This window comes from Aulonocara sp. 'chitande type north' Nkhata Bay, linkage group LG13 (assembly GCF_057382095.1).
Source record: "Aulonocara sp. 'chitande type north' Nkhata Bay isolate Kocher_YH1m ecotype deep benthic linkage group LG13, A_spYH_male_GT1.1, whole genome shotgun sequence".
NCBI lineage: Eukaryota > Metazoa > Chordata > Actinopteri > Cichliformes > Cichlidae > Aulonocara > Aulonocara sp. 'chitande type north' Nkhata Bay.
The window spans coordinates 26,471,478-26,496,655 of NC_141356.1; the positions used below are offsets into that span (position 1 = coordinate 26,471,478).

Here is a 25,178-nt window from a genome sequence, read left to right on the forward strand (position 1 = left end):
TTGGTTTTCTTACCAGTGATTTAATTACAACCATAAGACATAGTCATGTCATTGTTATCCATTTTTGGCCTCATTGTTAGATCAATAAAGTTTTTCTGTGACATCAGTCCACGGCTGCAGTTTGTAACAGGGTGCTATGCTTCCAAGGAGAGGCAGAGTAACTCTTTATAACTTGGTTGCTTGCAAAAGGGTGGGAGAGTGCATGCAGGCATACAGGAAACGTCTCTTTGGTCGACTTGCCAGAAAAAATATCACACAGTTGGCACTCCAGGGTATGGTCTGACTGTATATGTACTATGTGTCTGGGTTTTCTTTTCGCCCCTTGTAGCAAACAAAAAAAACAACCCAAAACAACAACCTCGCCCTTGTTGCACCAACACCAGTAAATTTCCAGTCTCGCTACCTGTGATTAAATGGGTTCATTGTTTGCACAATCGATGTAATGTTTATGAAATAAACTCACAATGAACTCATTCACAAAACACAAGATCTTTAAACTGCGGTCAGTGAATAACGAGGGGCCTGTAAATGTGGTCAAATTTAAAGGTTTAAATGTGGAGACTCCTTTTGTGGCCTTAACTGTGAGCGTCCACCGTCACCGTGAGTCATCCAAAACTTGAACTGACTCTCCGTGGGTACTTTCAGTATCAAACCGAAACCATGGCTTCGGTTTGATACTGCTTTGTTTAAAGTGGGCTGTTATGTGCCGTCTCCATTTGGTTGTATACAACAGTGCTTTCCCACAGGCGCCGACACGTGGACAGGACGACACTCCTGATCTCAGAGGGGGAAGGGAGGGGTGCATGTGTGCGTGTGTGGAAGGGGGGCTCCTTCCCTCCTTTAGAAGCACTAGATTTATATCCTGATGCTCCAGCTGGTTAATGTTAACCCTTTCACTCCGGAAATTCTGGCCACAGATGTTTCCCAAAATCAAAAGCATTTTTTTCAGCTCTTTTTCAGATAATAATTCAATTGTACTGCTGATCTATAATCCATTAACTGCATGGCTGTTGCCTTTATTCTGGCACTTGATGCTAAAATTTGGAGCGGTAACAATACAACATTTCATCCTTGCGCTCCTCTCCAAGAAAAACTCATCATGGTTTGTTGCCAGTATGCAAGGCAAAAAAAAGTAAAGTCCAAAAAAGGAAAAGTGTGTGTTTGTGTTTTTTTAACTACATATCAGCAATGAGGATGCAGCATATCAGTACAAATCAGCCTCTTTTGAATAAAGGTGGTCAAAAAGTTGCCAGAATGTAGTTTTAGGTGCTGTTCAAGCAACTTGTCTGCAGCATGTTTTTAGGAACTGTATGCTGACTGGAATATATGAGACATCAAATCATCTTCTAACTCACTGGGCTTTATTTTCATTGGCTGAATGTTAGCCCACCTCCAGAACCCCAACAGACTGTTCCGGTAAGAACAAGCCTCTTCCCAGATTATTGTTCACGCGAGACTAAACACACGCACTCAGACATCTTTTGCAAAGTAGGATAACTCCCAGACAACTCTATCCTACAGCGCATGCATTTTGTTTGCGCCCCTTCGAATGAGTCATTTTACTTCAAGAAGCACATAGGTCTAAGGTTTGATGTCTTTCATGTGGTTTTGTGGCATAGCATGTAAATGATCCCTGCTGATTGGCCGACGCTTTAATCTCCTGAAAGGAAGTTCCATTGCTGTTCAGCTCTAATTATGTGTTTCATTTAAAAAGAAAAAAAAAGACCACAAAAGGCTTGGTGCTGTGTGTGCTCTTCGTCCGGTTTTGTCTCCAGATTTAATTAAAACAATGTCCTGAAGCAACTTATCTGAAAGCACTGATACACGATCACAATGAAAGAAAGAGCTCACTGACTGACTAGTCTTTATTATAAAAGCCTATTTTTTGCTCTTTGGATTTTTACACAATGAACTGTTGATAAAGGTTTTTGTTCAGCATACACACTGTAGCACCAGTCACATCTGTGTTGTGGAGTTGTTGTTATCACCTTGTTGTTGAGTATACAGCATTCGGACAGAAGGCACTGATTTAAACAAACAAACGAACAAACAAACAAACAAACAAACAAACAAACAAACAAACACACGGATTTTTCAGTCCAACCTTTTAGTAAAAAATAAGTACACATAAAAATATATTTAAAAAGGTAATGAAAATAAACACCTGTTAAAAAAACTGTAGCAATTCTATTTAAAAAAAAGTTCAAGGTGGACTGTTAACCAGTATCAATAGTAATCTGCAAAATGTAGGCTATGTTAAGGCCATTTCACTGTTACCACTAAATATACTGCTAGGCCACAATAACAAGTCCATACATTAATATTATAAGAGTCTTCATAACTACATAGGCTATTGTTGAGCTTAACAAGGAGACAATACACGGCACTTAGCCACCATACCAACAGGTCTCTTTCATGTTAGTAACCATCAAACACACACCGAGAAAACGGTGGCCGATCCTGTTTAACCACCACCGTGGATTGTTAAGAGACAGGAGAAAACAGAGATTAGAGTAACCGCTGAGTGAAATTACAGTGACGTTAACTATTCCTCATCTTGCCATGACCACCCTTAAGCTTCCACGCTGCTCAACATTTCACCCTCTTTGACACTTTCTGCACGCTCCAAAAATAACGGACAGGAGGTAAGCCAGCCAGCAGAAGCAGGCGAACACAGCGGCTGTCAGGTAGACTTTGTACAGACATGGATGCATGTACTGAGGCAAGTTGCAGAATGAGTTTCGATTGGTATTGTGGATCATGACGCCAATGGCCGGCAGGTAGAGCACCGCGGCGACCACGTCGTGCGCCAGGTTGGTGCACGACCAGCGATCCCCTCCCAGCAAAGGCACGAGGTCCTGCTTGTCCAGCAGGGTGAGGAAGAAAAGGGCCAGGGTGAGGAGCCAAAAGAAGACAGCGACGAACAGCACGAAGTGGATAGACCCCCCGTATTTGTTGGCGGCGATGGTTACCCACAGGCAGGCTCCGAACACGATCTGCAGGATCCGCGTAATTCCCATAAAACTCCTGAGGAACTTCAGGATGTTCCCCCTCACCTGCGGCTGGGGAGGTTCGGGTGGCATCGTTCTCTCTCCTCCTCCGGTCACTCTCGGTCCACTTTTTCCCGAACAGGGCGGGTGCTTTTTTGCCAGCTGCAAACAGCTGGGGAAAAGATGGGCAAAGTGTGAAAATAAAAGGCCTGGAGGGCCGGGCTTCTGGTGGGACAAAAGCGGGTGAGTGTGGGGTTAAAAGGAACTCTCTGTTCTTTCCACAGCTCCGGAGTTTTGAAATGATAAACCTTCTTGTGTGTTTCGTCTTTTCCGTTTTTCCTCCGTTGAATGTTGCATCTGTGTAGGGGGGCTGGGAGATGGATAGGGGGTGGCCTGTAATTCAAAGCCTGCTCCTCCTCTGCTGGACTGAACGAACACTTCACCCATCCGCTGCTAGATTCCTCGTGTAGTTCCCCTTTTTATATACCAGTGTGACGGAATGTATAACATGCATGTACAAACATCAAACCTCGACGCTTCAACTTTAGAGCCAAGAAACTTTAGTTTCTTTCGGCTGAAAAATCCATGCCTCGATTCCAGGAGGAGACACACATCCCTTTGGGATTGCGTCAGGAAGGGCATCCGGTCTAAAATCTGCCAGATCAAAATATAGGCTACTACGTTGTGCCAAGCCCTTGTTTAATAGGTAACCAGCGGGAAGCGCTTATTTTTCTTCTTTATTATCAAGATGTGGCATTGTTCTCCACTTTGCCTTTCCGCTCTAACATGCCATGATAATACACCGTCTGTTCGTACAGCACCAGTGTTTATGAGCCCCCTGCGTCACTGTGTTTACGTGTGTAAGGCGCAGGATTATCACATGTTGCTTCTTTCTCGCATAATTGACAGATGCTTCTCGTGCCAGCCAGGCTCATTGACGTCAATGGATTTCAGTGCGCACGCCCTACGTGGCCAATAGGCGGGACCAATGACATGTCCCACCCAGTTAAAGCGGGTATTGGTGGAGCGAAAACGTTGACCAAGCCCAGACAGGCTGGAGTAGAATATACTTCAGATCTTATTTGTGATTGACAGCCAGACCGAGGACACTTAATGATCGCGGAGGCTGGGCAAACCCGGTCCTGCAGCGGCTGGAGTAGTTTTGAGTGGAATAGGCACACCGATGAATACAAAGCAGAGAAAGAGAGAGATGCGATAGAAGAAAAGTGAACATTTCGGTGTCATCTCCGGGTAAGCAGAAGCTTTTTTATTGTCCACATGACTCTCATGAGATTCTTGTTTGCTGCCTTTTGCCCACAGGGCAGCGAACACAGCGCGGATTAGGGCTATTACTTTTTATTCTCTGCATGCATGTTGCTTTATTTTATTTTATTTTATTTTATTTTTAAAACAAGGTTATTTCAAGGATCAACTGAACTTTTTCTAGAAGCGTTCATTTTGAAAGCGACCCGGTAGGTTGTCTGCACCAGTGATCCGCAGCTGTTTGTTATGCAAACAGTAAACGCAGCTAGGGGAATGAAAGGAGAAGTCAGTGACGTTTGGGTTGGTGTAACCTACTTTTAAAGCGAACGCTAAACAGCTCTGTAGATGTGCGACATTGCGTTAAAGCCGCACACCGCAGCGTCAGTGTTTGGATGTCATGCAAAGTAGCTTACAATGTGAATTCTTGTTTATAGTTTGGCTGTGATGACACACACTCACAGAGCACAGGAAACTGTCCGAGGCTTCTACGGTTATGAAACATGTGGAACAAAATAGTTAATGTGTAACAGGGAAAGCAGACGTGGACCTTTGCAGAATGAAACTTGGTTCATAGAGTGTGGGGAATTTCCTTCCTGGCCAGGAGCTGATACATCTGAGACATTAATGTACATAAATAATGCTGGACTTAAACAGAACAAATGCAGGCTGGATTAAACAAGTAATTCTATTAGATGGATTACAGATGAAAGCTGTGCAGGAAGGCGGTAAGTACACCTTTATTGAGGTCACTGAAGTGAGTGCTCTGACCCATGATCAGTCATGACCTTGATGACTTATCTATCTGGTAGTATCCCACTCAGAAGCTCACTGTATGTGAAAGCAAGACAAGGTTACCATCTGCAGTCTAATGGGCTTTGACGTGCAGCCTGTCACTCACTTCCTAAAGAAGGATTATAGAATCAAACTTCAAGACTCACAGCTGACTGCCAGGTGCTTTGACAGCTGTAGATTTCCACATGGCATGACCATTGTGTTGTTGTTGTTGTTGTTTTAAATCAAATCTGAATTTAAGAACCTAAGCACCCTTCATGTCAGAGCTGAAACTCTCCGTTCCTTCTCCACAGCATAGACCCCGTGTATGCCACCTTTGCCTGTGTTTCTCTGGATGGATAGTGGACCCGCCTCACCTTCTTCCTCCATGTTGGCGGGCCGTTCCACATTGTGGCGTCTGTCTGAGAGGAGGAGCAGAAAGGCTGGGTCAGCGAACATTTTCAGCAATGTGAATCTGTGGCAGCTCCAGAGGCTCTTCAGGGCAGCAGGGGACCAGGATGCGGAGCAGAGGGCCCAGTTAATTTGGGGCCACGGAGATGAGGCTGAACTTGCTAAGGCCTTAATAGGACTGAGGGCCCGAAGCCACCACAAAGGGCTAAGGACTAATGGAAGGGATGCGTTGGGCACACACTGGCTGCGAGCCTTCAGCCACCTCAGGTAGAAACACTGCTAACCTAACACATATTCAAAAAACTCAACCTTTCAGTTACGTGAACCTGAAAGGAATTTTTGTCTCTCAGGATTGGGGAGAGCTCACCAAGCAGCCAGGGGAAAGATCCCAGCGAGGAGAGTGATTCTGAGGCAGGAGCACAGAGCAGTCCAGAGCCCCGAAGACACACCTCAGTAGGAACAGGAAGAGTAGGGTCCTCAGTGGTACTAAATGAGAGCCAGGACCCTGCAATGACACCCGAGAAACCAGTCAGATCCAATTCAGTACTGAGAAGAGGAGGGGAGAACAAACCAGAGAGATACCTACACCGAATACTCCACTGACTTCACAGTCAAAACTGGAACGGGGTTGAAATATAACACAGACACAGGCAGTGGCAGTTTTAGGTGGAACTAATAACGGAAAAGTTTCTCATAATACCAAAGTGTCTTATTGGCAGGATCTGCCCTGTGGCACACCACACATCCACTTGAACATTTCAGCACAAACCTGTGAGTGGTTGAAGGTATCTCACACCTTTTTTACAGTGAATGGCTCTCCATAACTGCCTTGTGTTTTCTTAAATGCATCCTACCAGCCACACTAACCAGGCACACTGACAATTTGTTATTGCTGATATAAGTTTAAGTGGTTTCCCTTTAGAAATCAGTATCCGGACAACCCGTTATAAAACGATTTAACTATATTGCAAAGTCACACTTTCGGTACCAACAGAAGGCTTATATGTATTTCTATATTATATACTTTATGTATGCACACGTGTTTATATGTTTGTAATTTAGCTTGAAAATATGTTAATGTTCAAATTTTGTATTTACACTAACCAATGCTGAAAAAGGAAAATGTCACACAACCAAGATCAGGTGCATTTTACCCCCCATGTTCCGGAGTCACGAGTGTGGTACGTTACACTACATTATAAATATTATGAAAAGTAGGAATAACACTGGACTCACGTCATTGTACAGAGTGAATGAGTCAAATGTTACATTGACTGAACTGCTCCACCAGTTTATCTTGTCCTTGGTTTGTGCTTCAATAAGCAGAGATAAGTACAGAATGCATAAGATGTTTATTAAGTCTGACAACACAGAAATTAGGTAAATAGAAAGAGGAAGGATGCTTGAGTGTCTAGATGGTGGAATAAAAGAGATTTAGAGATGCAGGCTGGATAATCAAAGGCTTAAAAGAGTGAATGAAGCATATACATTAAAAAGTAGCCACGCAGACTGATTAGCTCACATATAGCGCCACCAGAAACAAATCAAGAGGCACATTCTGGAGGGAGTGGTTAAGCAGATCAAAGCATAAATAATAGAATAAAGAGGAGGGATGCCCAGTGTATTGAATAGAATTTTCACCAAAGCTTCATTTGTTTAAAGTGTCAGGTAGTCAAACATAATACATTTTGAGTGCAATGCTCGCTGCGCAGGGAAAGGCAAACTTGAAAAAGCAGTGTTTAAGCTCACAGTGTGAAATCCCACTGTGCCGATGAATATAAAACCTCGTCAGATGGCTGGAAACTGAAATTGTCATTTTTGATTTTTAGTAATAAAGTCTTTGTATTTTCTCTCTGGTGTATTTGTGTATTTGTGAAAGCAGCGTTCACGACCTTCAGTCACTAGATGGCGCCAAAGGGTTTACTTTGTAGTTAAAGCGCTGTATTGAGCATGGTTATGTCGCTCATACTTTCACTGCATATTAAAATTTTCATGAACTTAAAGGTCAGACTAATTTTATTAGACAAACAGACAATCCTGCTTCTCCAGTCTTTAATAAGGAGTATCCAAGTGTTAGGGTAGCAGTCCTGGTGTGTACGTCTGTCTATGCTTCAGTTTATTTAAAAAAATCTACGTCATTCATTTTCTCAACAATTTAAAAGAAGAAAGAAAAATTGACATGTGCCCATGAGACTTTGTTTTTTTAATCCATCCCACCACCCAGTGTCTTTGTGCTCACACAGATACCACAGAGTAGTACAGGAAGGACTTTATCTTCCAGATTGTGTGAAGGATCACATTTACTCTGTATCCACCAGATGTCCTCTTCGCCTCCATTTCCCCCCTAACTCCTACTGAGGCAAAACTGAGGCATCCATGGGGCTGCTTCATAGGAGCTGAAACCTCAGCTGACTCCTCAGTACAGAGAAAGCAGGAGTCTGGCTCAGAGTTAATCCTCTCTTCGGTGAACTTCTCACCTTGTTGTACTAAAATGAGCTTATTGCACGGAAAATTTTAGTGCCCATACAAGTTTTCTTAGCTTTTCATTTAGTACCTAAATCTTATGACTGTATAGGGAAGGTGGAATGATGATCCAGCATACAGCTGCCGTTAGATTTAGTGTTTATGGTCACATCTATAATTTCTCTGCAGAATGAGCACTTCTGTATTCTTACTTAGGTATGATTAAAAGCAGAGCCCTAGCGTGGCATTTGAACACAGTGGAAACCCTGAGACTGAATTAAATATCAAAACCGGTCTTAGGTATGGCGGGTTGGCTAAATAGGGTCTAGTGAAAACTAGAATTGCAACCATTTTTAATATGTGCACCAGGATCCAGTCTTTGATGCTAAAGAAGTAGCAGCGTAAAAAATAATGGATCAGAACCCCAGAAATCACTTCACTGCTTAGAGAAATGAATTAAATTGTGCATCGAGATGTTTGAATTTGGTATATTTAGGATCTAAATCTAGGTTAAATTTTAAAAGAGTTGCAGAACACAATTAATCATGCTGACATCTCTATTTCTGTGCTAGTTATTGCAATTCTGTACACAATAGCAATGTGGTGGCAAAGTCAGATTCCTTTGTGGTATTGTTTCCTTTTAGGCAACATGCACAACGAGCGGTTTTCTAAGTTATGTGCATATAAATGAAACATCTTTAAGCTCCCTAAATGAAAAATAACAGAGAAAAGGCTTTTCTGTGCAATGTTTCAGGGCATTTGCAAATGGCATGTATTTTTGGCCCTCATTCCAAAACCGTACACAACGTGTTGAGGTTTATATTATGCATTCAGCTGACTTATCTCCAATGTTTGTACAGTCAGGTATTCTCATATTTAGCAGTCCACCCAAAAGCTGTTCAGTCCACAAACATTTTTATGTGCACTCTGATCCTTCTCGGTATTTATGAGAACTCTCTGTTGCTCCATTTCAGTTACAAATTGCGCATAACTGTGTGCACACTTGAGAGTTTCCCCTTTAAAGCTGGACTTCCATCACTGATATTGCATCTCGATGCAATCCTGTTTTGTGATGATCATGAGGCGGATTTACCTGCAACCTGTCTTCTATATCCCCTAAACACCTTTCTGATGCTTCTCCAGGAGAAACCCAGATTTCAAATCTGTTGCCCGTTTTTCTGCATTGCTTTCCAGACATTTTAGTGAAGAAGAATCAACTCAAAGCTGACGACAGATGAAGAAAGAGAAGAGTGACAGCTGCATGGAGAGCGCGGGGAGCAGGTCTGATTTTCAAAAGGAGGAAAACAAGCTTTTTTTCTCTCTATTTTTGTGTGTCTACATGTGTGTGTGATTGACAATGGAAATGGTATGGAGGTTTAGCAAAGGCATAGATCTGAGAGTTGAATGTGTCCCTGCTGCATTATAATTAGAGCACGGAACAGTAATTAATGAAATGATATATACAGTACATGCTCCTTGTGCTCTGATAATAATCCCTAACACACACACGCGTGTGCATGCGCGCGCGCACACACACACACACACACACACACACACACACACACACACACACACACACACACACACACACACACACACACAACACCTCTGTGCTGCACTTCGTCTTTGTTCACAGAAGAATCACACAACACTGCGGCACGACGTTCATTGTTATTCCTTCCTCTGTGTCAGTGTGCGCCTTTGCTCTTATGCTCGATACTGTACCGCCAAACGCTCTCGTTGGCTTCTGCAGTTTCTAAACACAGACATGGCACTGTCTCCCTGCTCCCTTTGAGCTGAACACAAAACATCACACATGATTCAACAAAAGTGTCAGCTAGCACCTTTTCAGTTTGCTTAATTTAAAGGGACTCGAGTAACAAAAACCCTTTCTGTAACCTTTAGAAATGAAAGCTGCTTTATTGAAGTGGAAGACAGATCATTTTCCTGAAACCACGAAAAGAAAACTCGATGTTCGAGCCGAAGCGCTGGTTGTGAATTGAGAGTTCAACCTTCCTCTCTGGTCACTTATATAAAATGGACTTCAGCCTCAATGCCTTCATTTCATTTGCTCAAGGTCAAACTGCTTTCCACATCTGAGACCTTTTGGTCTGTCTTCATGCTTTGCTGCCTGCAGGGCTGTTCTCAACTGTGGTGAAACGTGCAAAGTCAACTTCACATCACATCATATAATGTTGCATTGCCCATACTGGCAGCCTGAACAGTTCAGAGCAGCAGGGCATAGAATAGATTTTCAAAGCATCCTCATACCTGAGTAGCTAAGGTCACATATCAGGTGACTGTGCTGCTCCTTTGTTCTCTGTCCTTCTTCTGAACCCTCATTACACGCAATAATATTATTTTGTTTATAGTACAGCTTGTTTATATATCTCCAAAAGCACAAATCTGGAAGAGTTTCTGTTATAGTTGTCTGTTTTAGGTTCGAATTAATATGCAAACAAGCATTATCAGGAAGCAAATAAGTGATTCAATGAAATTTTAATGAGGTATTCTCTATATTGGTTCAGTAGTGTATGAAATGAAAACAATATTTCTCATGTATCTCCCATTTTAAAAGTTTTTCTCACTCACTGTTTTCCCAGGATTTTGGTGCTGTGTAAACACGTCTGCCTAAGTGTGTCATTGTTGGTTGGAGATTTAGTGTGACATCCAGTGCGACGGTGAGATAGAATGAGTGAGAAAAATGCATTACATACCTGTAAAACCTATCCCGTTTGTGTATCTTGCTAGTGGGGCCTGCTGTATTTGCAATCTCTGCATCTAAAAATGAAATTTTAAGCTTACGTAAGAGACCGAGCACCTCACATAAGTGACTGAAATGACAGAACTTGGAAAAATTCTAAGAGGATAATAATGGTGCAGATAATGGCAGCACAGAGGAGTCTTCATATAAGCAGAGTATATGATTTACGGCTGGGATGGTGCTACTCGAGCTAGAAAATGGCAGAATACACTTTAAATCACTTAGTGCCTGAGCCGTACCACTTTTAGTTCAGGAGGCTTGCAGGAAATTTGCCTTTGTAGTTCCAAGAGCTGGTCACAACACAAATAGCAGTGCAGCGTGATTTTAGTTAAATGCAAACTTCATCACTTGGTGTTTTAGTGGTAATTAAAACCATTAAATGTTAAATAGTTAATACTCTATGTGCATGCAAACATTGCCAGTGGATTCAGTACAACCTGTGTGAGAGAACACAGGAGAAAACTCTCACGTCCCCGCGACTTGACAATCACGCAACCTTAATTTATTCGGAGATCTGGTTGCAGGAGATCTGGCTTATTGTGATTTGTAATAACAGCATGTGCAAATAAAGATCAGACGATTAAAGTGGGACTAATTTTATATTAGCATGTATCACTGAGTTGGAACTAAGAGGGAAGGCACATCGGAATAATTGAGTTTAAAAGAGACCTCTGAGCCAGTGACACACTATATACACAGCAACTTTGCTTACTGCTTTCTTCTGTAACTCAGACTTACTCACGTATCACGTATGGAAACCCTGTGCTTTTGCTCTCACACGTGCACCGACATGCATGGGTGCTCAAACTTAAAATTATGCATCTAAGGCCCTGAAGAGAGTTTGGTCTTCCTCAAGCTGGGTGATATGTGTTACACATGTGACAGAACACAGCATAGGGCAGGACAGCAGTTTGTTCAGTGACCTTTTTTCAAATTTCACAGAGTCTGTCACAGCTCAACACAACCTCAGGGACGGAGATACTATCTAGCATTAAATGCACAGACGTAAACACACATATGTGGCCGTGTCCTCACAGACCAAGCCAAAGAAACAAACAAACAAATTGTCACGGTCCTGGGTCGGGTCGACCCAGCATTTTGAGTTTCTTATGTTTTGGTTTATTTTTGCATTATGGATTGGTTATTCTCTGGTGATACTGTTTTGATTACAATTATATTCTGATTCTTTAGTTATCTGATGATGATGTTGATGACGATGATGATTATGTTTGGTTTAGGTTGCCTGTGCTTGGTCTTCTCTGCCCGTATGTCCCTCTGTTTGTCCATGACGTCATTATGCCTGTTTACGAGTCTGTCTCTGTCTGGCGTGTGCTTCCTGTCTTATTTTGTAGGTCTGTGTCCTTTGTCAGTGCCTTCAGCTTTGTGCTCTCCCTGTCTCGTCAGTGTAATCAACGTCAGCCGTGTCTCCCAGCTGTTTCCTCTTTGCTCCGTTCACCTCTTGTATTTAGTGTCTGTGTCTTCCCCTACTCGGTGTCGCGTCGTACCCTCAACTAGCTGTGTGTTCTGCTTCTATGTTCCTAGTGTTTGGTCTCCTGCTCCAGTTTAGTGTTTCTTTCCTGTGTTTCAGTCCTTGGTTCCTCTGTTCTGACTTTTGGTTTTCTTTTGGTGAGTTTGTACGAGGTTTTTCCCAGCAATAAAGCTGCGCCTTAAGTTTCACTTCCGTGTCTGAGTTCTGCATTTTGGGTCCACCACTCCTGCTTGCCTGCCACACAGCGATTCATGACAGAACGACGCGACCAGTATGGATCCAGCAGACTCACTGAGGAAGCGCAGCTCAGCCTTTGACGGGACCCGGCTAGCGCTTGGAGGGCCTCCGTGCTGCCGTTCCTCACTAGCTGCTTACCCTTCGGTCCACTCACCTGCTTCTTCCCCCCGGATGCCCCGGTCTCACAGAAAACGCTCCCGCCGGTCCCGGGAGGATTACTATGAGACCGCGAGCAACCAGCTTACACCAGCTCAAGCTTTCTACAAGATGTTAGGGATCATTATAGTGCCACCCGACTCACCCAGCGTTTCCACTTCACAGCAGGAGCAGCCACAGCCGAGTCATTCCTTGTCACATTCTGCCAGTGCTGCTTCCTCTTCTACTTGGAAGCGGCGAACGTGCCGCCAGCACTCACGGCTCCGGCAGGAGCCTGGGACTCTTCTCGACCAACCGCCTAGGGTGAGTGACAAAGTCCCCCTACATTCGCCTTCTGTGTCGAGGGATAAACGTACCGTTTCCCCCAAGGCCGCTAACGTCAGCTTCATGAACTCTAGATCTTCTGTTCCTCCTGTTCCAGAAAATGACAGTATTCATTTTGAGAGCGATCGTTTCCACTTTGGTTCAAAAGACTGTGCTTCTGATGCTCCTTCGGACCCAGGAGTTAAGACTGTTTCATCTGGAACTGTTTATTCTGGGGCTATGTCAGCTCAGTTAGCCGCCCGGCCCGAAGCTCAGTTAGCCGCCCGGCCCGAAGCTCAGTTAGCCGCCCGGCCCGAAGCTCTGTTAGCCGCCCGGCCCGAAGCTCAGTCGCCACCTCCACCACATTCAGCCTCGCTTCCCATAGCACAGTCACATCCACAGCCTGACTTACTACAAACCTTATTTCAATCCTTAGCCCAGTCAATAGCTCAGTTGGTAGAGGAATCATCAGCCTTATCGTCAGCTCGGTTTCCAACTTCACAACCATCATTTTCCCGACCTTTTCTTCAGTTGCCCTCAGCTCAGCCACCTATACAGCCATCATCTTCACCTACACCTCCGGTACAGCAAGCTATGTCTATCCAACCCTTACAGAACTGTTCCACAACCTTGAATCCTAATCAGAGAGACAAACCAAACAATATTGTTATCAGTCCTCAAAAGCTGGCCAGTTCTGAGACTGAGATTCACTCCAGGGCCTCCCCAGAGGCTGGGTTTCAGCCCCCAGCAGACTCTGGACCCCTGGCGGTTAAGAAGCCAGCTGAGGACCGCACCCGGCCGTTGCTGCCTGAGCAGACTCAATGCTCTGTGCAGCTGCAGTCTGCCATGTGTTTGCCAGAGGCCTGTGTGCCTTCTGGTTCCGATCTGTGCCTGCCAGGGGCCCGTGTGCCTTCTGGTTCTGTCCTGTCCCTGCCAGGGGCCCGTGTGCCTGCTGGTTCCAATCTGTGCCTGCCAGAGGTCCCCGCGCCTGCTGGTTCCGATCTGTGCCTGCCAGAGGTCCCCGCGCCTGCTGGTTCTGTTGCGTTCCTGCCAGAGGTCCCCGCGCCTGCTGGTTCTGTTGCGTTCCTGCCAGAGGTCCCCGCACCTGCTGGTTCTGTTCTGTGTGTGCCAGGGGCTCCAGTGCCCACTGGTTCTGAGACTGTTTTTGCTGGGGGGCCCGAGGAGCCCGTCCAGCCACCAGCTGCTCCACCAGCAGCCTCATCCACGCTTGCAGCAGCAGTTTCATCCATGCCGCCACCTGCTGCAGCGCCTCCGTCTGCATCCTCCGCGCCGTCGCCTGGTCCGGATTCAGCATCCTCAGCGTCGCCTGGTCCAGCGCATGCTTCGGCTTCATCCGCTTCACCTGGTCCAGCCACTGCTTCATCCGCTTCACCTGGTCCAGCCACTGCTTCATCCGCTTCACCTGGTCCAGCCACTGCTTCATCCTCGCCTGGTCCGGCCTCCGTGTCTTCAGCCTCGCCTGGTCCGGCCTCCGTGTCTTCAGCCTCGCCTGGTCCGGCCTCCGTGTCTTCAGCCTTGCCTGGTCCGGCCTCCGTGTCTTCAGCCAGGCCGCTTGTTGGGCATCTCCGCCACCGTGGACGCCCTCCTGAACACCCTCCTGAACGCCGCCACTGCCTTCCGCGTGGCCGGCCCCCGGAACTGTTTGCCTGTCGTCGCAGTTGCCGTCCACACGGTCGGCCCCCGGAACTGAACTGTTTTGGCCTCCTGCGCTGTCGGCCTCCGGGTCGGCCCCCTGAACTTGACCTTCTGGGTCTTTCTGGGCTCTGTCCCTCCTTCCTGGTCCCCCGCCGCCCACCCTGGTTGGGTTGTTTTCTGTTTTTGGCTGTTTTTTGTGCTTCTGTTGGGCGGTCTGGAGCCCGCCCTTGAGGGGGGGGTACTGTCACGGTCCTGGGTCGGGTCGACCCAGCATTTTTGAGTTTCTTATGTTTTGGTTTATTTTTGCATTATGGATTGGTTATTCTCTGGTGATACTGTTTTGATTACAATTATATTCTGATTCTTTAGTTATCTGATGATGATGTTGATGACGATGATTATGTTTGGTTTAGGTTGCCTGTGCTTGGTCTTCTCTGCCCGTATGTCCCTCTGTTTGTCCATGACGTCATTATGCCTGTTTACGAGTCTGTCTCTGTCTGGCGTGTGCTTCCTGTCTTATTTTGTAGGTCTGTGTCCTTTGTCAGTGCCTTCAGCTTTGTGCTCTCCCTGTCTCGTCAGTGTAATCAACGTCAGCCGTGTCTCCCAGCTGTTTCCTCTTTGCTCCGTTCACCTCTTGTATTTAGTGTCTGTGTCTTCCCCTACTCGGTGTCGCGTCGTACCCTCAACTAGCTGTGTGTTCTGCTTCTATGTTCCTAGTGTTTGGTCTCCTGCTCCAGTTTAGTGTTTCTTTCCTGTGTTTCAGTCCTTGGTTCCTCTGTTCTGACTTTTGGTTTTCTTTTGGTGAGTTTGTACGAGGTTTTTCCCAGCAATAAAGCTGCACCTTAAGTTTCACTTCCGTGTCTGAGTTCTGCATTTTGGGTCCACCACTCCTGCTTGCCTGCCACACAGCGATTCATGACACAAATAAAAAAAAAAAAACCCAGAAAGACACAAATTCAACAACAAAGAGGAATACTAAAACACCTCTGCAGTGCTTCATTGTGTGTGATAATATGAGTTTAAAGGGGGAAGTGGTGCTGAATAGCTGAAATAAAAAGTGCTTCACAGGCTGACAAAACTGATTTAGTGGCATGGCTCGATTTCATTGCTTCTTTTTCCCTCAGTATATTTTTATTGGAAAAGAATAAAGTACAAAAAGAGCAGTTCCTGTGAGAATTTCAGCTTTTATTGATCCCTGTTCTCCATTTCCATTCCCAGCCAGCACACCAGCAGGCAGTACATGGAACCAATACAGTGGATATTTCTGTGTAGCCGAAACTAAACATAGAACCATCATGCACATTACACTAAGACAAGGATGCAGAACATTTTTGCAAACAGGAAATCCCTGAAAACATAAGGCTTTGATGTCAGGAATTGATGGTTCAGTGGATTTATTATGGTCAATTTCTGCTGTGTTGCAGCTATAGTTTTTAGAGAAAACTCTGTAACCCTTCTGCTGGTGTTAAAAGAAAATAACAAGATCAGCCTCCATTTAGTCTGCTTCAGTCATGCTCGATTAAGCTACTTTTTACATTTCAACATCTGGATCCTTTAATTGGCGTCTAGTTATGAAAGTAAAATGCAATTCCACTACTTTTAGCTGTAGCTTCCAGTAATACAATTTTTTTGGGGGAAAAACTAAGACTAAAGAATCATTTTGACCACAAATAACCTGTGGCATGGGTTATCTGTACTGACAAGGGATTGTCATCAACCAAGTAATCCACTGCACTCATGGTGTCACAGCTTTCCTCATCTAAAGATCATGCATCGCATTTTAACTAATGTTAACAAGCTTTGCTACTACAAACAAATGATCTACCCCGACAAGCGCTCTTAGGGTGCTACAATATTAATGCACAGCTGCAGATTAAAGGAAGCACACAGGTGTTTTCATTATGCATTTATTCAAGAGACTCACTTCATTAAAGCTCAGTAACAATGTGGTGGTTTTTCAAAAGTAAAATTCCAAATATTTTGGATCTCTTTCTCTTTACAGATTGCAGTTATATTAATACTGAGTAAATAAATAAATGCTGGCTCAAGGAAATCTCCTGAGATGGAATAAATACATTCGGTTAATGGAAAAATGCACTTACTTTGCTTTAACCCTTAGACTATGTTCCTGTTTCATGCCCTTACAGTGTGCTCCAGATCAAAATTGAGCAGGGCCTAGAATTCCCTCAAGATATGTCTATACCAAATTCTGAACTACAGCCATATTTAAACTGTCTAACTAGCCTATTTGGCATTAATAAATTGGTGGTTAATACTTAATTAATGCTTCAGAGAACAGGGAGAATGTTTTTTTTTATGTTTTACAACACTTATTTTAGAGAAACACATCTATAGTGTCAAAGTGAAACAGATACCTGAATTTGAAATATCTATTGCGATGATATAAAATATATCCTGTCTACTTTGCTTTGTAAATTTCCCATCTCTGGGACTAATAAAGCTTATCTTATCTTATTATAAAATACATCATATCAATCACTAAATAACCGTGATTATTTTGGTGGCTTCAAATCTTTTTTTGTGGTGTAGGACACATGCATCAACCTGTCAATAAAATCCACTCAACTCCACTGTTAGGATTCAAAACCGGTACTAAACAAGGTTTTGTTTGCTGCTCGCTGCCTTAAATTTGTCATGTGATTAGTTTGAGTCGGTGTGTGTTTGACTCCAGAGAGTCAATTAATACTTAAAACACGGAACATAAAAAAATACTTATTGTTTAGTGTGTGTTCAAAGCAGTGGCAGAAACCTTGCTTGTGTGCGACTAGCATGTGTTTCCCCACACTGACTGAAATGGCAGCTCAGGTGCATTTATGACTCCCTGGCCCATCTTTTGATTGTTGTTTGAGTCTCGGTTAGCTCACAATGAATGAATTCTAATTTGTTTAATTTTAGATTATTTTGTTACATTGCAAATGCAGATACACTTAAATAACACTTCTTTAGTTTAATTTCATTGCACACCATTCCCCCTCTATTATCTACAATATTGGCTCATTTAGAATCACCAGGTAAACTAACATGCACGTCTTCAGAATATGGGAGGAAACCAGGAGTACCTGGAGAAAACCCACCCACCCATGCAAAGTCCACTTATAAAACCTATTGATTTGTAGGAGGAACCATGTACTACTATTACAGAACTTGCCTATGTCATGGCACTCTCTGGCCTCTGCTCCTTTTGCTCACCATACATGACCACTCTTGTGCTGTTTTACTACCAGTTTTGAAATTTCACCATCATCCTTCAACAGTCAGCTGGTGCCTGTCTCTGCGGTAATTTGGGTAAATTTGATGATCATCAAATTTCCGGCTTAAGAATAACATTAAGAATATTTGTACTTCCTTCAAATATCAAAATAGGTTAAAGAATTCAATTCAAAAGTAGATAAATACAGGTAACAATGTAGAAAACTTGATTTTTTTATTCTTAATATTACATTTTGTTTCATGTTTTTCTTCAGTGCCCGAACTTGTATGGTGACTAAATATTTGAAAATATGTTTTTTGCCCTAATTTAGCACATGGACATGCTAACCCACTAAACTAGTGTCCTATAGACTTTCAGTCATGTTGTATCCCCACAACTAAATTCCTCACATGTAGGTAGCTACATTATAAAGGATGATCTGGTTATTACATGCAAACTTTACACTAATTTCCCAAATTAGAAGAAGAGAAAAAGTATTCTGTGTGCATTCTGCATGACATGCTAATAAAGCACTCCAGAGGATGGAGGCCGAAGAAAAGGAGCATTTTAAAGGGTTTCCACCAACACCTTTGAAGTTAGTCTGTAGCTCCCAGGGAGGACGCGACAGAGGGCTAAACGAATGATATCCTTAATGGAAAAAGACCCCTGAAGCCCTCTAAACCTCCTTGATCCGATGAGAGGACACAAAGAACGTGCGTGGCAGATAAAACCCTGCACCTTTATAGACGTCTCCCTCCCCATCACTTTGCATTCAGATTAGTCTCTTCAAAGGGGCTAATTCAAACACTACTAACGCAAATATGTCTGAACACAGCTCCCCGCAGGCATTGTCACTTTCAGAGGGAGAACTTATTTGAGGTGCAGTGTGGAAGACAAGTGGAGACAAGTTGGTGCAAGAAATGGCTTTAAAACAACAGTAAAGGGCCTAGGTTGGCAAAATGTCGCATATTAAATTGAAGATATAATTGCTTGTGAGCGCTCTGATGTGTTATGAGGGGGGGAAAAAAGTGGTCAGTATAATAAATGACTGACAGACAAGGGCTGACAGTCTGCTGTCAGTTGTTGTTATTATTTATCAGGATTCAGAGCTGCGGGAGTTTGTTAAAAATCAGCTGAAAATCCGGGGAGTAGTGACCCAGTTCAACCCGCCTCACCTTCCATGCACCTGGTTTAATGCATCAGATCTCTGACCTGTCATGATGTGTTATGATAGGTTTAAGATGGCTCTAATGGGTTCTTGCATTAATTATGAAAATTACTCTATCATTCTGCACCTCTCAGTGAAGAGCAGCTACTCAGATATCAGGGCATTAGCAGGAGGATGTACAGTGTGAGATGAGGACTAAAGAGGTGGGGGTGGGGGTGAAAGCACTGTGCGATGTGCTTTCACATCGCACAGTGCTTTCAGTGTTGGTAGATTTTCACCATAAGTGGCTATCATCTTCTCTCACCTCTCGCTCCTTTAGCCCTGAAGAGGTTTGCAGGATTTATTTCAGTTCATTATGAAAATGTCTATTTATTGGCTTCAGACCAACTCAAGCGATAACTCTGTTGCTGCCTCGCTTCAAACAACACTGGAATTTCTTTTGCTTCTGAAAAGTAATCAGATTCCCCTATTTCAGAGACATTCTGAAACCAATCACGTTTAATTCAGCCTGTCTAACCTACAAAGTGAACCTTTTGTGATGGTTATTGAATGTTTTTGAATTGCCCTGTGAAACACAATAGTGTTCAACTAATGGCTTCTTTCACACAGTAATAAGTAGGCAGCTGATGAGCAGAACACAATTACCGAAACGACAAGTTGCATTGATTAGTTAATAGCAAGTTTACTTAGGGCTTCATAATTGATGATTTTCACACATCACAAAAATGAAAAAGGAATGAAGTGAGAAGCCTTTGTGTGCTATAAGGACAAAGCGTAAAATTTAAAGCATTGATCATTTTGTCATATTTATGCATATATACACGAATCAGGCACAACATTATGACAAGCTGCCTAATATTGTGTTGGTGATGCTCGATTGGATTGAGATCTGGGGAATTTTGGAGGCCAAGTCGACACCTCAAACTTTTTTGTTGTGCTCCTCAAACCATTCCTGAACCATTTTCGCTTTGTGGCAGGGCACGTTATCCTGCTGAAAGAGGCCCCCGCTATCAGGAAGTACATTGTTTCAATGAAAGGGTGTACACAGTCTGTAACAATGCTTAGGCAGGTGGTAAGTGTCAAAGTAAGATCCACATAGACGACAGGACCCAGGGAGAAGAAAGAAACGGTCGGCTCATGACCTGAAGCATATCACATTATCTGTCAAATATGATGATATGATTAGAAATAATCCCTATATTTAAAAATATGTTCGTTTGTCCTGTTACGTTCTTAGTCTAGGTGTGTATTGAACGCAACAAGAAATTGGCCCCACTCACCCAAGAAAGAACACAAACAGTAGTATCTTTGTGCTAAGTAGCCATTTATTTGCTTCAGCAGTGAGCAGTGCCAAAAATAACAAACAAAACTCCCTAATGGGTAAAACCAACCAAAAGACAATTCACTTACCTAACTTTCTAAACGAAAAACAGGAGAAAACTTAATCAACAAAAATGGCTTCTCACGCCTACTAGGCAGCTGGAGTGAACAATATATACAAGGTGAACAAAATACACAAGTGCTACTTTACAAATCTATTTACAGCTATTTACAAGATTATGGTACTAACACCAGACACACACACATGAGGTGATACTTGCAAATCAATTGGCAAAGACACTCTACACAGCAACGAATCAAAAACACAGGTTCTTTGTTGGATGGTGGAGGTTAGGAGAGAGGGGGCCAGGTGGCTGTCATCTGGTGGTTAAATACTGGAGGTGATCAACCAATTATCCAATCCGAGGATAGGCAGAGACTCTACCTAACTACTCAGCAGGCACGCCCAGGTGTCCACCTCCTAAGAAAGAAAAGGGGAAAACCCCACAGCCATCCTCTGGTGGGAGGAGTCACACATAAAACAAACGCTGACAACATTGGATCATAACAGTCCCCTTCTGAAAAAGGGGGACTACCTGTGGTACATTCGACTTCCACTGGATATAAATGGGACATGGGGTGTTCAGAGGTCAGGTAAACACCCTAGGCTCTTTCCCTTTTGCTCAAAACGTTCCTGAGCATTGCACTGTGACAGAGTGGACTGTCCTGCCTTGGGGGCACAAGCACTGCACTGTGACAGCATGCACTGGCTTGCCCTGTGCCCCTCAAGGCAACATAGCGAACCCTGTATTGCCCCAAGGGGGACTTGGTCATCAGCAATATATTGATGGCAAGTAAACATTTGCAAGAATACCAAGACTCAAGGTATTCAGTAACAGAACATTGCACTGCAACAGGTTAATCATTGTAAATCACTTCACCTGTCAGTGGTTTAACTGTGGCTTGAGTATCTTTAGTCCATGTAGAATCACTGGTTGAAATTCCTACATGAATTCTGTGGTTGTGAATCCAGTCTTCACTGTTATGGGCTTTTAATGCCAGGCTATGAATGATGAATTAATGCAGTCTCATGCATAAGACAGTTTTTGAGTATGTTTTATGTCACAAACCTTTGAAGAAATCTTTACGCACTGTTAGCGAGCAGGCTTTATAAGTAGTAGTGACTCTGTCTAGGTGGCTTCACACTTTCACATTCAAAGCCAGGATATCAAATAACTGTGTCACCACTCCCACTTCTCTCACCGTCTGTCAGTGTCTGTCTCTCCATGACTCGCTCCTTCGCTTAAATCTCTTTCATGGCACCTTCTGTCCTTTTACTGTGGAACTGCTCAGCAGATCTGTTCTAATTACACTGAACGATCGAGCTATACCACATATTAGTGTGTGTATATGTGTTTGTGTGTATGAGTGAATTAAGGTTTTGACTGTGGTTCATTAAATCCTGTGAATCTTTAGAAGAGGATCTGGTTATCATGCTGTGTGTGTGTGTTTGTGTGGCTCATCCTGTCCATGTGTGGCTGTGGATTAGACTCAGGGGGTCGAACTTTGATCATGGGGTTCAGAGCAGTGCAGAGTGGCACACACATAGAGGGGAGGAGAGAAGAGGGGTGAAGGAGGAGAACAGAGTCGACAAAAATATCTTCAAGTGTGTGGCACAGTGCTTGCCCTCTCTCTCGTTACACGCTATCCCTTCTTCTTCATTTTCGTCTCTCTTCAAATTGATTGATTATTTGCATTTGAAGCAACAAATACAGAACCAGAGACAGGAAGGTCAGACTGGTGAACAGCTGAGAGCATCCTCGCTTACGATACAAGGCTGGCCACAGACTTTTATTATCAAAACACATCAGCTTCCCCTGTAAAGACTTGTATTTATCCAACACTCATCTGGTCCTACACCTTAGCTTGTTAAATGAGCAATTAAAGAAACATTCAGCAGGCAAAAGTTCACTGCTCAAGTCGGTCTGAAGGTTCATTTGCTAATTAGCTACTCACCTCCAGCACTGTTAACAACTCACCATCTGCACACAGTTGGGGTATTTGGTGTGAGCTACAAAGCTGGTTTGTTTACTTCTTTCGCACCTTTTCCCTGCTGGAGCTCAACTAGCCATCTGCTGTCAGTCGTGGTGGATATCTTACTATAACACAACATCTTCGTCTGTGCGCTTGTTTGTCTGCAAACTTGTCCTAGACCACCACAAGTTGAGCAGCCAAACTTAGCACACAGGTACATCTAAGGCCCCTGAAGCTTTTTATCTGTATCGGCTATTAGGACATCAGCATGTTGCCTAGTAACAACCCACCAAGAGGAACCAAAATGACACATAAGAAACATATAATTATTATTTTCTCAATTATACAAGCTCACCAGCACCATTAATAGTAATATGTACTTACATTACATATATTATATTAACATATTATTACTATGTACTGTATTACTATAGGGTTTTTACCATATAATTAGTGTTGCTGTAATTTAGTGCCATAAAAATAAAATTGAAATGAACTGAATTGAATAATTAAGCAATAGAAATTCCAGATAGCAAGCTGATAAGGTCTAACTATTATTTTTTTAATCTATTTCTTTTATTAAAATTTAAGCATATCTATAATACACACATTATCAGGTTCCTGTCAGTTCAGGTTCCCATCCTATTGTACTTGGACAGCTCTTATCAATATTTCTGTTTAAGTGACAAGAAGAGGACAATAGAAATTGTAAGGTGTGCTCATCTAAAGCTTCATATTATTCCGTTTAAGGAAGTCCACAAACCTCTAAGTTTATACTGACTAGAATAGTGAAACTGTTGTTAAAGCATTATTTCATGCAGTCGTCAATGATCTGCTCTCTTGTGTTTTGTTTTTTTTAAATCATACAACTCTTTACGTTTTGTGCAATGGTTTATTTACAAAATTGTATTCTACAAACAGTTTTGTTGAGTTGTGCCTTTTGTGATTTACTGTGTGTATATGTTGTCAGGATACCTTTCTTATTTTGCTGTTATGTACTTTAAAGACATTTCTAGGTAGAGCTTCTCCAAAACAGCTTCAAAATGCCCCAAAGAAGGCTGTAGTATGTGGCTTCAATTCATGCTGGTCAAATAAAGGCAAATAAATCAAATACAGTGTTCCTGTGGAGAAAAAGGCAATTCTGATATTTTGTCACACTTGTAACTGATAGATTTACCTAGAAAGCAAAAATAAGGGGATGTTCCCTGGGCTACATGCAGTTTTGGGCTTTTATGGCTCTTATTCGACAAGACAGTACAGAGAGGAAGACAGAGAAAGGAATTAGGGAGAGAGAGGATGAATGACACGCAGTGAACTGCTGCATGCAAAAAGGACGTCGGCTGCAGTACATTGCGGGGCATGCTTTACCAGATGAACTGCAGGGGTAGCCCATTTAATAAGACTGTTTTTTATATGGATGCATAAAGCCAACTCACTGTTTTACACTCAGATACAACACTCCATGTTAGGATGCCTGGGTCGTCGACCCAGGGTTTTTGAGTTTTTGATATTATTTATACTTCCTAGTTTTTGGTTTCTTTGAGTTCCGTCTTATGGTTTATGTCTCTGTCTTCTTTAGTTGCTCTGTCTCCCCTATCACCTGTATCCCCTTGTCTAGTTCGCGTCTCTATGTATCCTTAGTTCCTATATCCCCGTGTTCAGTCAGTGTTTGTGTCTGCCCTGGTCCCACGTCTCTGTTCCCTCTGTAGTGCCTGCATGTGAGCCTGTGTTATGTGTTTCCTGTTTTACTTTGAAGGTCTGTGTCTTATCTCAGTGTGTTCAGTTTACGCTTCCTTTTGTCTCGTCAGTTCTGATTTGCCCCAGCTGTGTTTCCCTCCTGTTATTCATTCCCTGATTGCTCCCTCTGTGTATTTAAGCCCTGTGTTTCTCTGTGTCTGTGTCGCGATCTACCGTTTTCCTAGCTGTGTGTTCTGTCATTCCTCCTGGTGTAAGTTTATTTTGATTTTTCCAGTTATGTTATATTTGAGTTTAACATTAAAGTTGTTTTTGAGTTCACATCTGTCTCCGGAGTCTGCACCTTGGGTCCTATTCCTGCCTGCACACAGCCACACCTAACACTCCAGGCTATACTCTCCAGACTGCCTAGCTCAAATGCAGTCTTAATTCTTTACCAATAAAAAAAGGCTAGATTTCACCCCATTTTGCATGATTTTACCATTTTTTATCCATTCTTCTGGAGTTTGTTGGTGCTTTTTGTTATTTCAAGTATATCAAACAACTGAAAGCCACTTGCACTGATAAGACACCCATAATTTACACATTTATACAGCTGTTTGTATGCAGCTGGATATTTGACGAAACTTTTTGCAAATATATGTATCAGTATTTTTAGTTAGTTCAGAGACTTACAGCCAGCTAACAGATCTCACTAAATAATAGAGGCAAGTGTATATGAGTTTATTACTAAATGTAGTTATTAATGCAGTTTTTTGTTATCTGAGCTCAGCGTCTTACAAAGAGAGAGTGACATGTGCTCTAGAAACTGTACAGCCCCTTGAGGAAAAGAGTTTTATTTACTTGAGTTTAGCAAATAAAAATAAATGGTCTTGACTTTTCTGGGTCTAATGCTGCATATGCCTTCTTTATTTTTAGTGACAAACCTTTGTACTCCAAAGCTGCTGTTTCGTTGATCATACACATAACATAATTTAACAGACAGGTTAAAAAAACGGTGTCATTCGAGTTTCATTCATTACCGTCACTGTTACTATGATTGTTTCTGTGGTTTCCTCCATCTGCACAGTAGTGGCCCACTGTTAGCATCAAAAGAGCAGTTTTTGGCTAGAAGTGGGAAAAAAATACTTCCCCGCACCAAAGCAACCATGGCTTTGCTTTTAAAAACTTTGGATCACCTCCACATTCGTACTTGAATCGAAGCGTTCAGCTCCTTCCCTCCCCCAGCGTACAGAGATGTGATGAGA

At 43.0% G+C, this 25,178-nt stretch overlaps 3 protein-coding genes across 4 annotated transcripts; 1 reads left to right on the forward strand and 2 right to left on the reverse strand.

The window, feature by feature from the left end:
- Positions 1-17: 17 nt before the first annotated feature.
- Positions 18-3,751, reverse strand: marveld1 (MARVEL domain containing 1). The gene has a single exon (XM_086259530.1). The coding sequence runs from the start codon at positions 3,081-3,083 to the stop codon at positions 2,598-2,600; it is 486 nt and encodes a 161-aa protein (XP_086115656.1). The 5' UTR covers positions 3,084-3,751; the 3' UTR covers positions 18-2,597.
- A 273-nt stretch (positions 3,752-4,024) lies between these two features.
- Positions 4,025-7,285, forward strand: LOC147316208 (uncharacterized). Of its 2 annotated transcripts, none has more exons than XM_086259528.1 (3): positions 4,025-4,241; positions 5,339-5,702; positions 5,786-7,285. In XM_086259528.1, the coding sequence occupies exons 2-3, from the start codon at positions 5,353-5,355 to the stop codon at positions 6,036-6,038; spliced, it is 603 nt and encodes a 200-aa protein (XP_086115654.1). In that variant the 5' UTR covers positions 4,025-4,241; positions 5,339-5,352; the 3' UTR covers positions 6,039-7,285. The 2 variants fall into 2 exon arrangements, with proteins under 2 accessions (XP_086115654.1, XP_086115655.1); XM_086259529.1 differs by lacking the exon at positions 4,025-4,241 and adding an exon at positions 4,258-4,978.
- A 5,013-nt stretch (positions 7,286-12,298) lies between these two features.
- Positions 12,299-19,843, reverse strand: LOC147316209 (uncharacterized). Its single transcript, XM_086260189.1, has 3 exons — positions 19,808-19,843; positions 13,789-14,405; positions 12,299-13,710 (listed from the first exon to the last, which is right to left on the reverse strand). Exons 1-3 carry the CDS (start codon positions 19,841-19,843, stop codon positions 13,617-13,619), a joined length of 747 nt encoding a protein of 248 aa, XP_086116315.1. The 3' UTR covers positions 12,299-13,616.
- Positions 19,844-25,178: the final 5,335 nt, after the last annotated feature.

What these genes read in the sequence shown, in the direction of transcription:
- marveld1 (XM_086259530.1), bottom strand. Translation starts at nt 3,083, where the DNA reads ATGCCACCCGAACCTCCCCAGCCGCAGGTGAGGGGGAACATCCTGAAG.
- LOC147316209 (XM_086260189.1), bottom strand. Translation starts at nt 19,843, where the DNA reads ATGGTTCAGGAATGGTTTGAGGAGCACAACAAAAAA. An exon ending in TTGAGGAGCACAACAAAAAA is followed by an intron (nt 14,406 to 19,807) that starts GTTTGAGGTGTC and finishes GCCTGGCTGAAG; the next exon opens with ACACGGAGGCCGGACCAGGC. An exon ending in TGGAACCAGCAGGCACACGG is followed by an intron (nt 13,711 to 13,788) that starts GCCCCTGGCAGG and finishes GAAGGCACACAG; the next exon opens with GCCTCTGGCAAACACATGGC.
- LOC147316208 (XM_086259528.1), top strand. Translation starts at nt 5,353, where the DNA reads ATGCCACCTTTGCCTGTGTTTCTCTGGATGGATAGTGGACCCGCCTCA. An exon ending in CGAGCCTTCAGCCACCTCAG is followed by an intron (nt 5,703 to 5,785) that starts GTAGAAACACTG and finishes TTTGTCTCTCAG; the next exon opens with GATTGGGGAGAGCTCACCAA.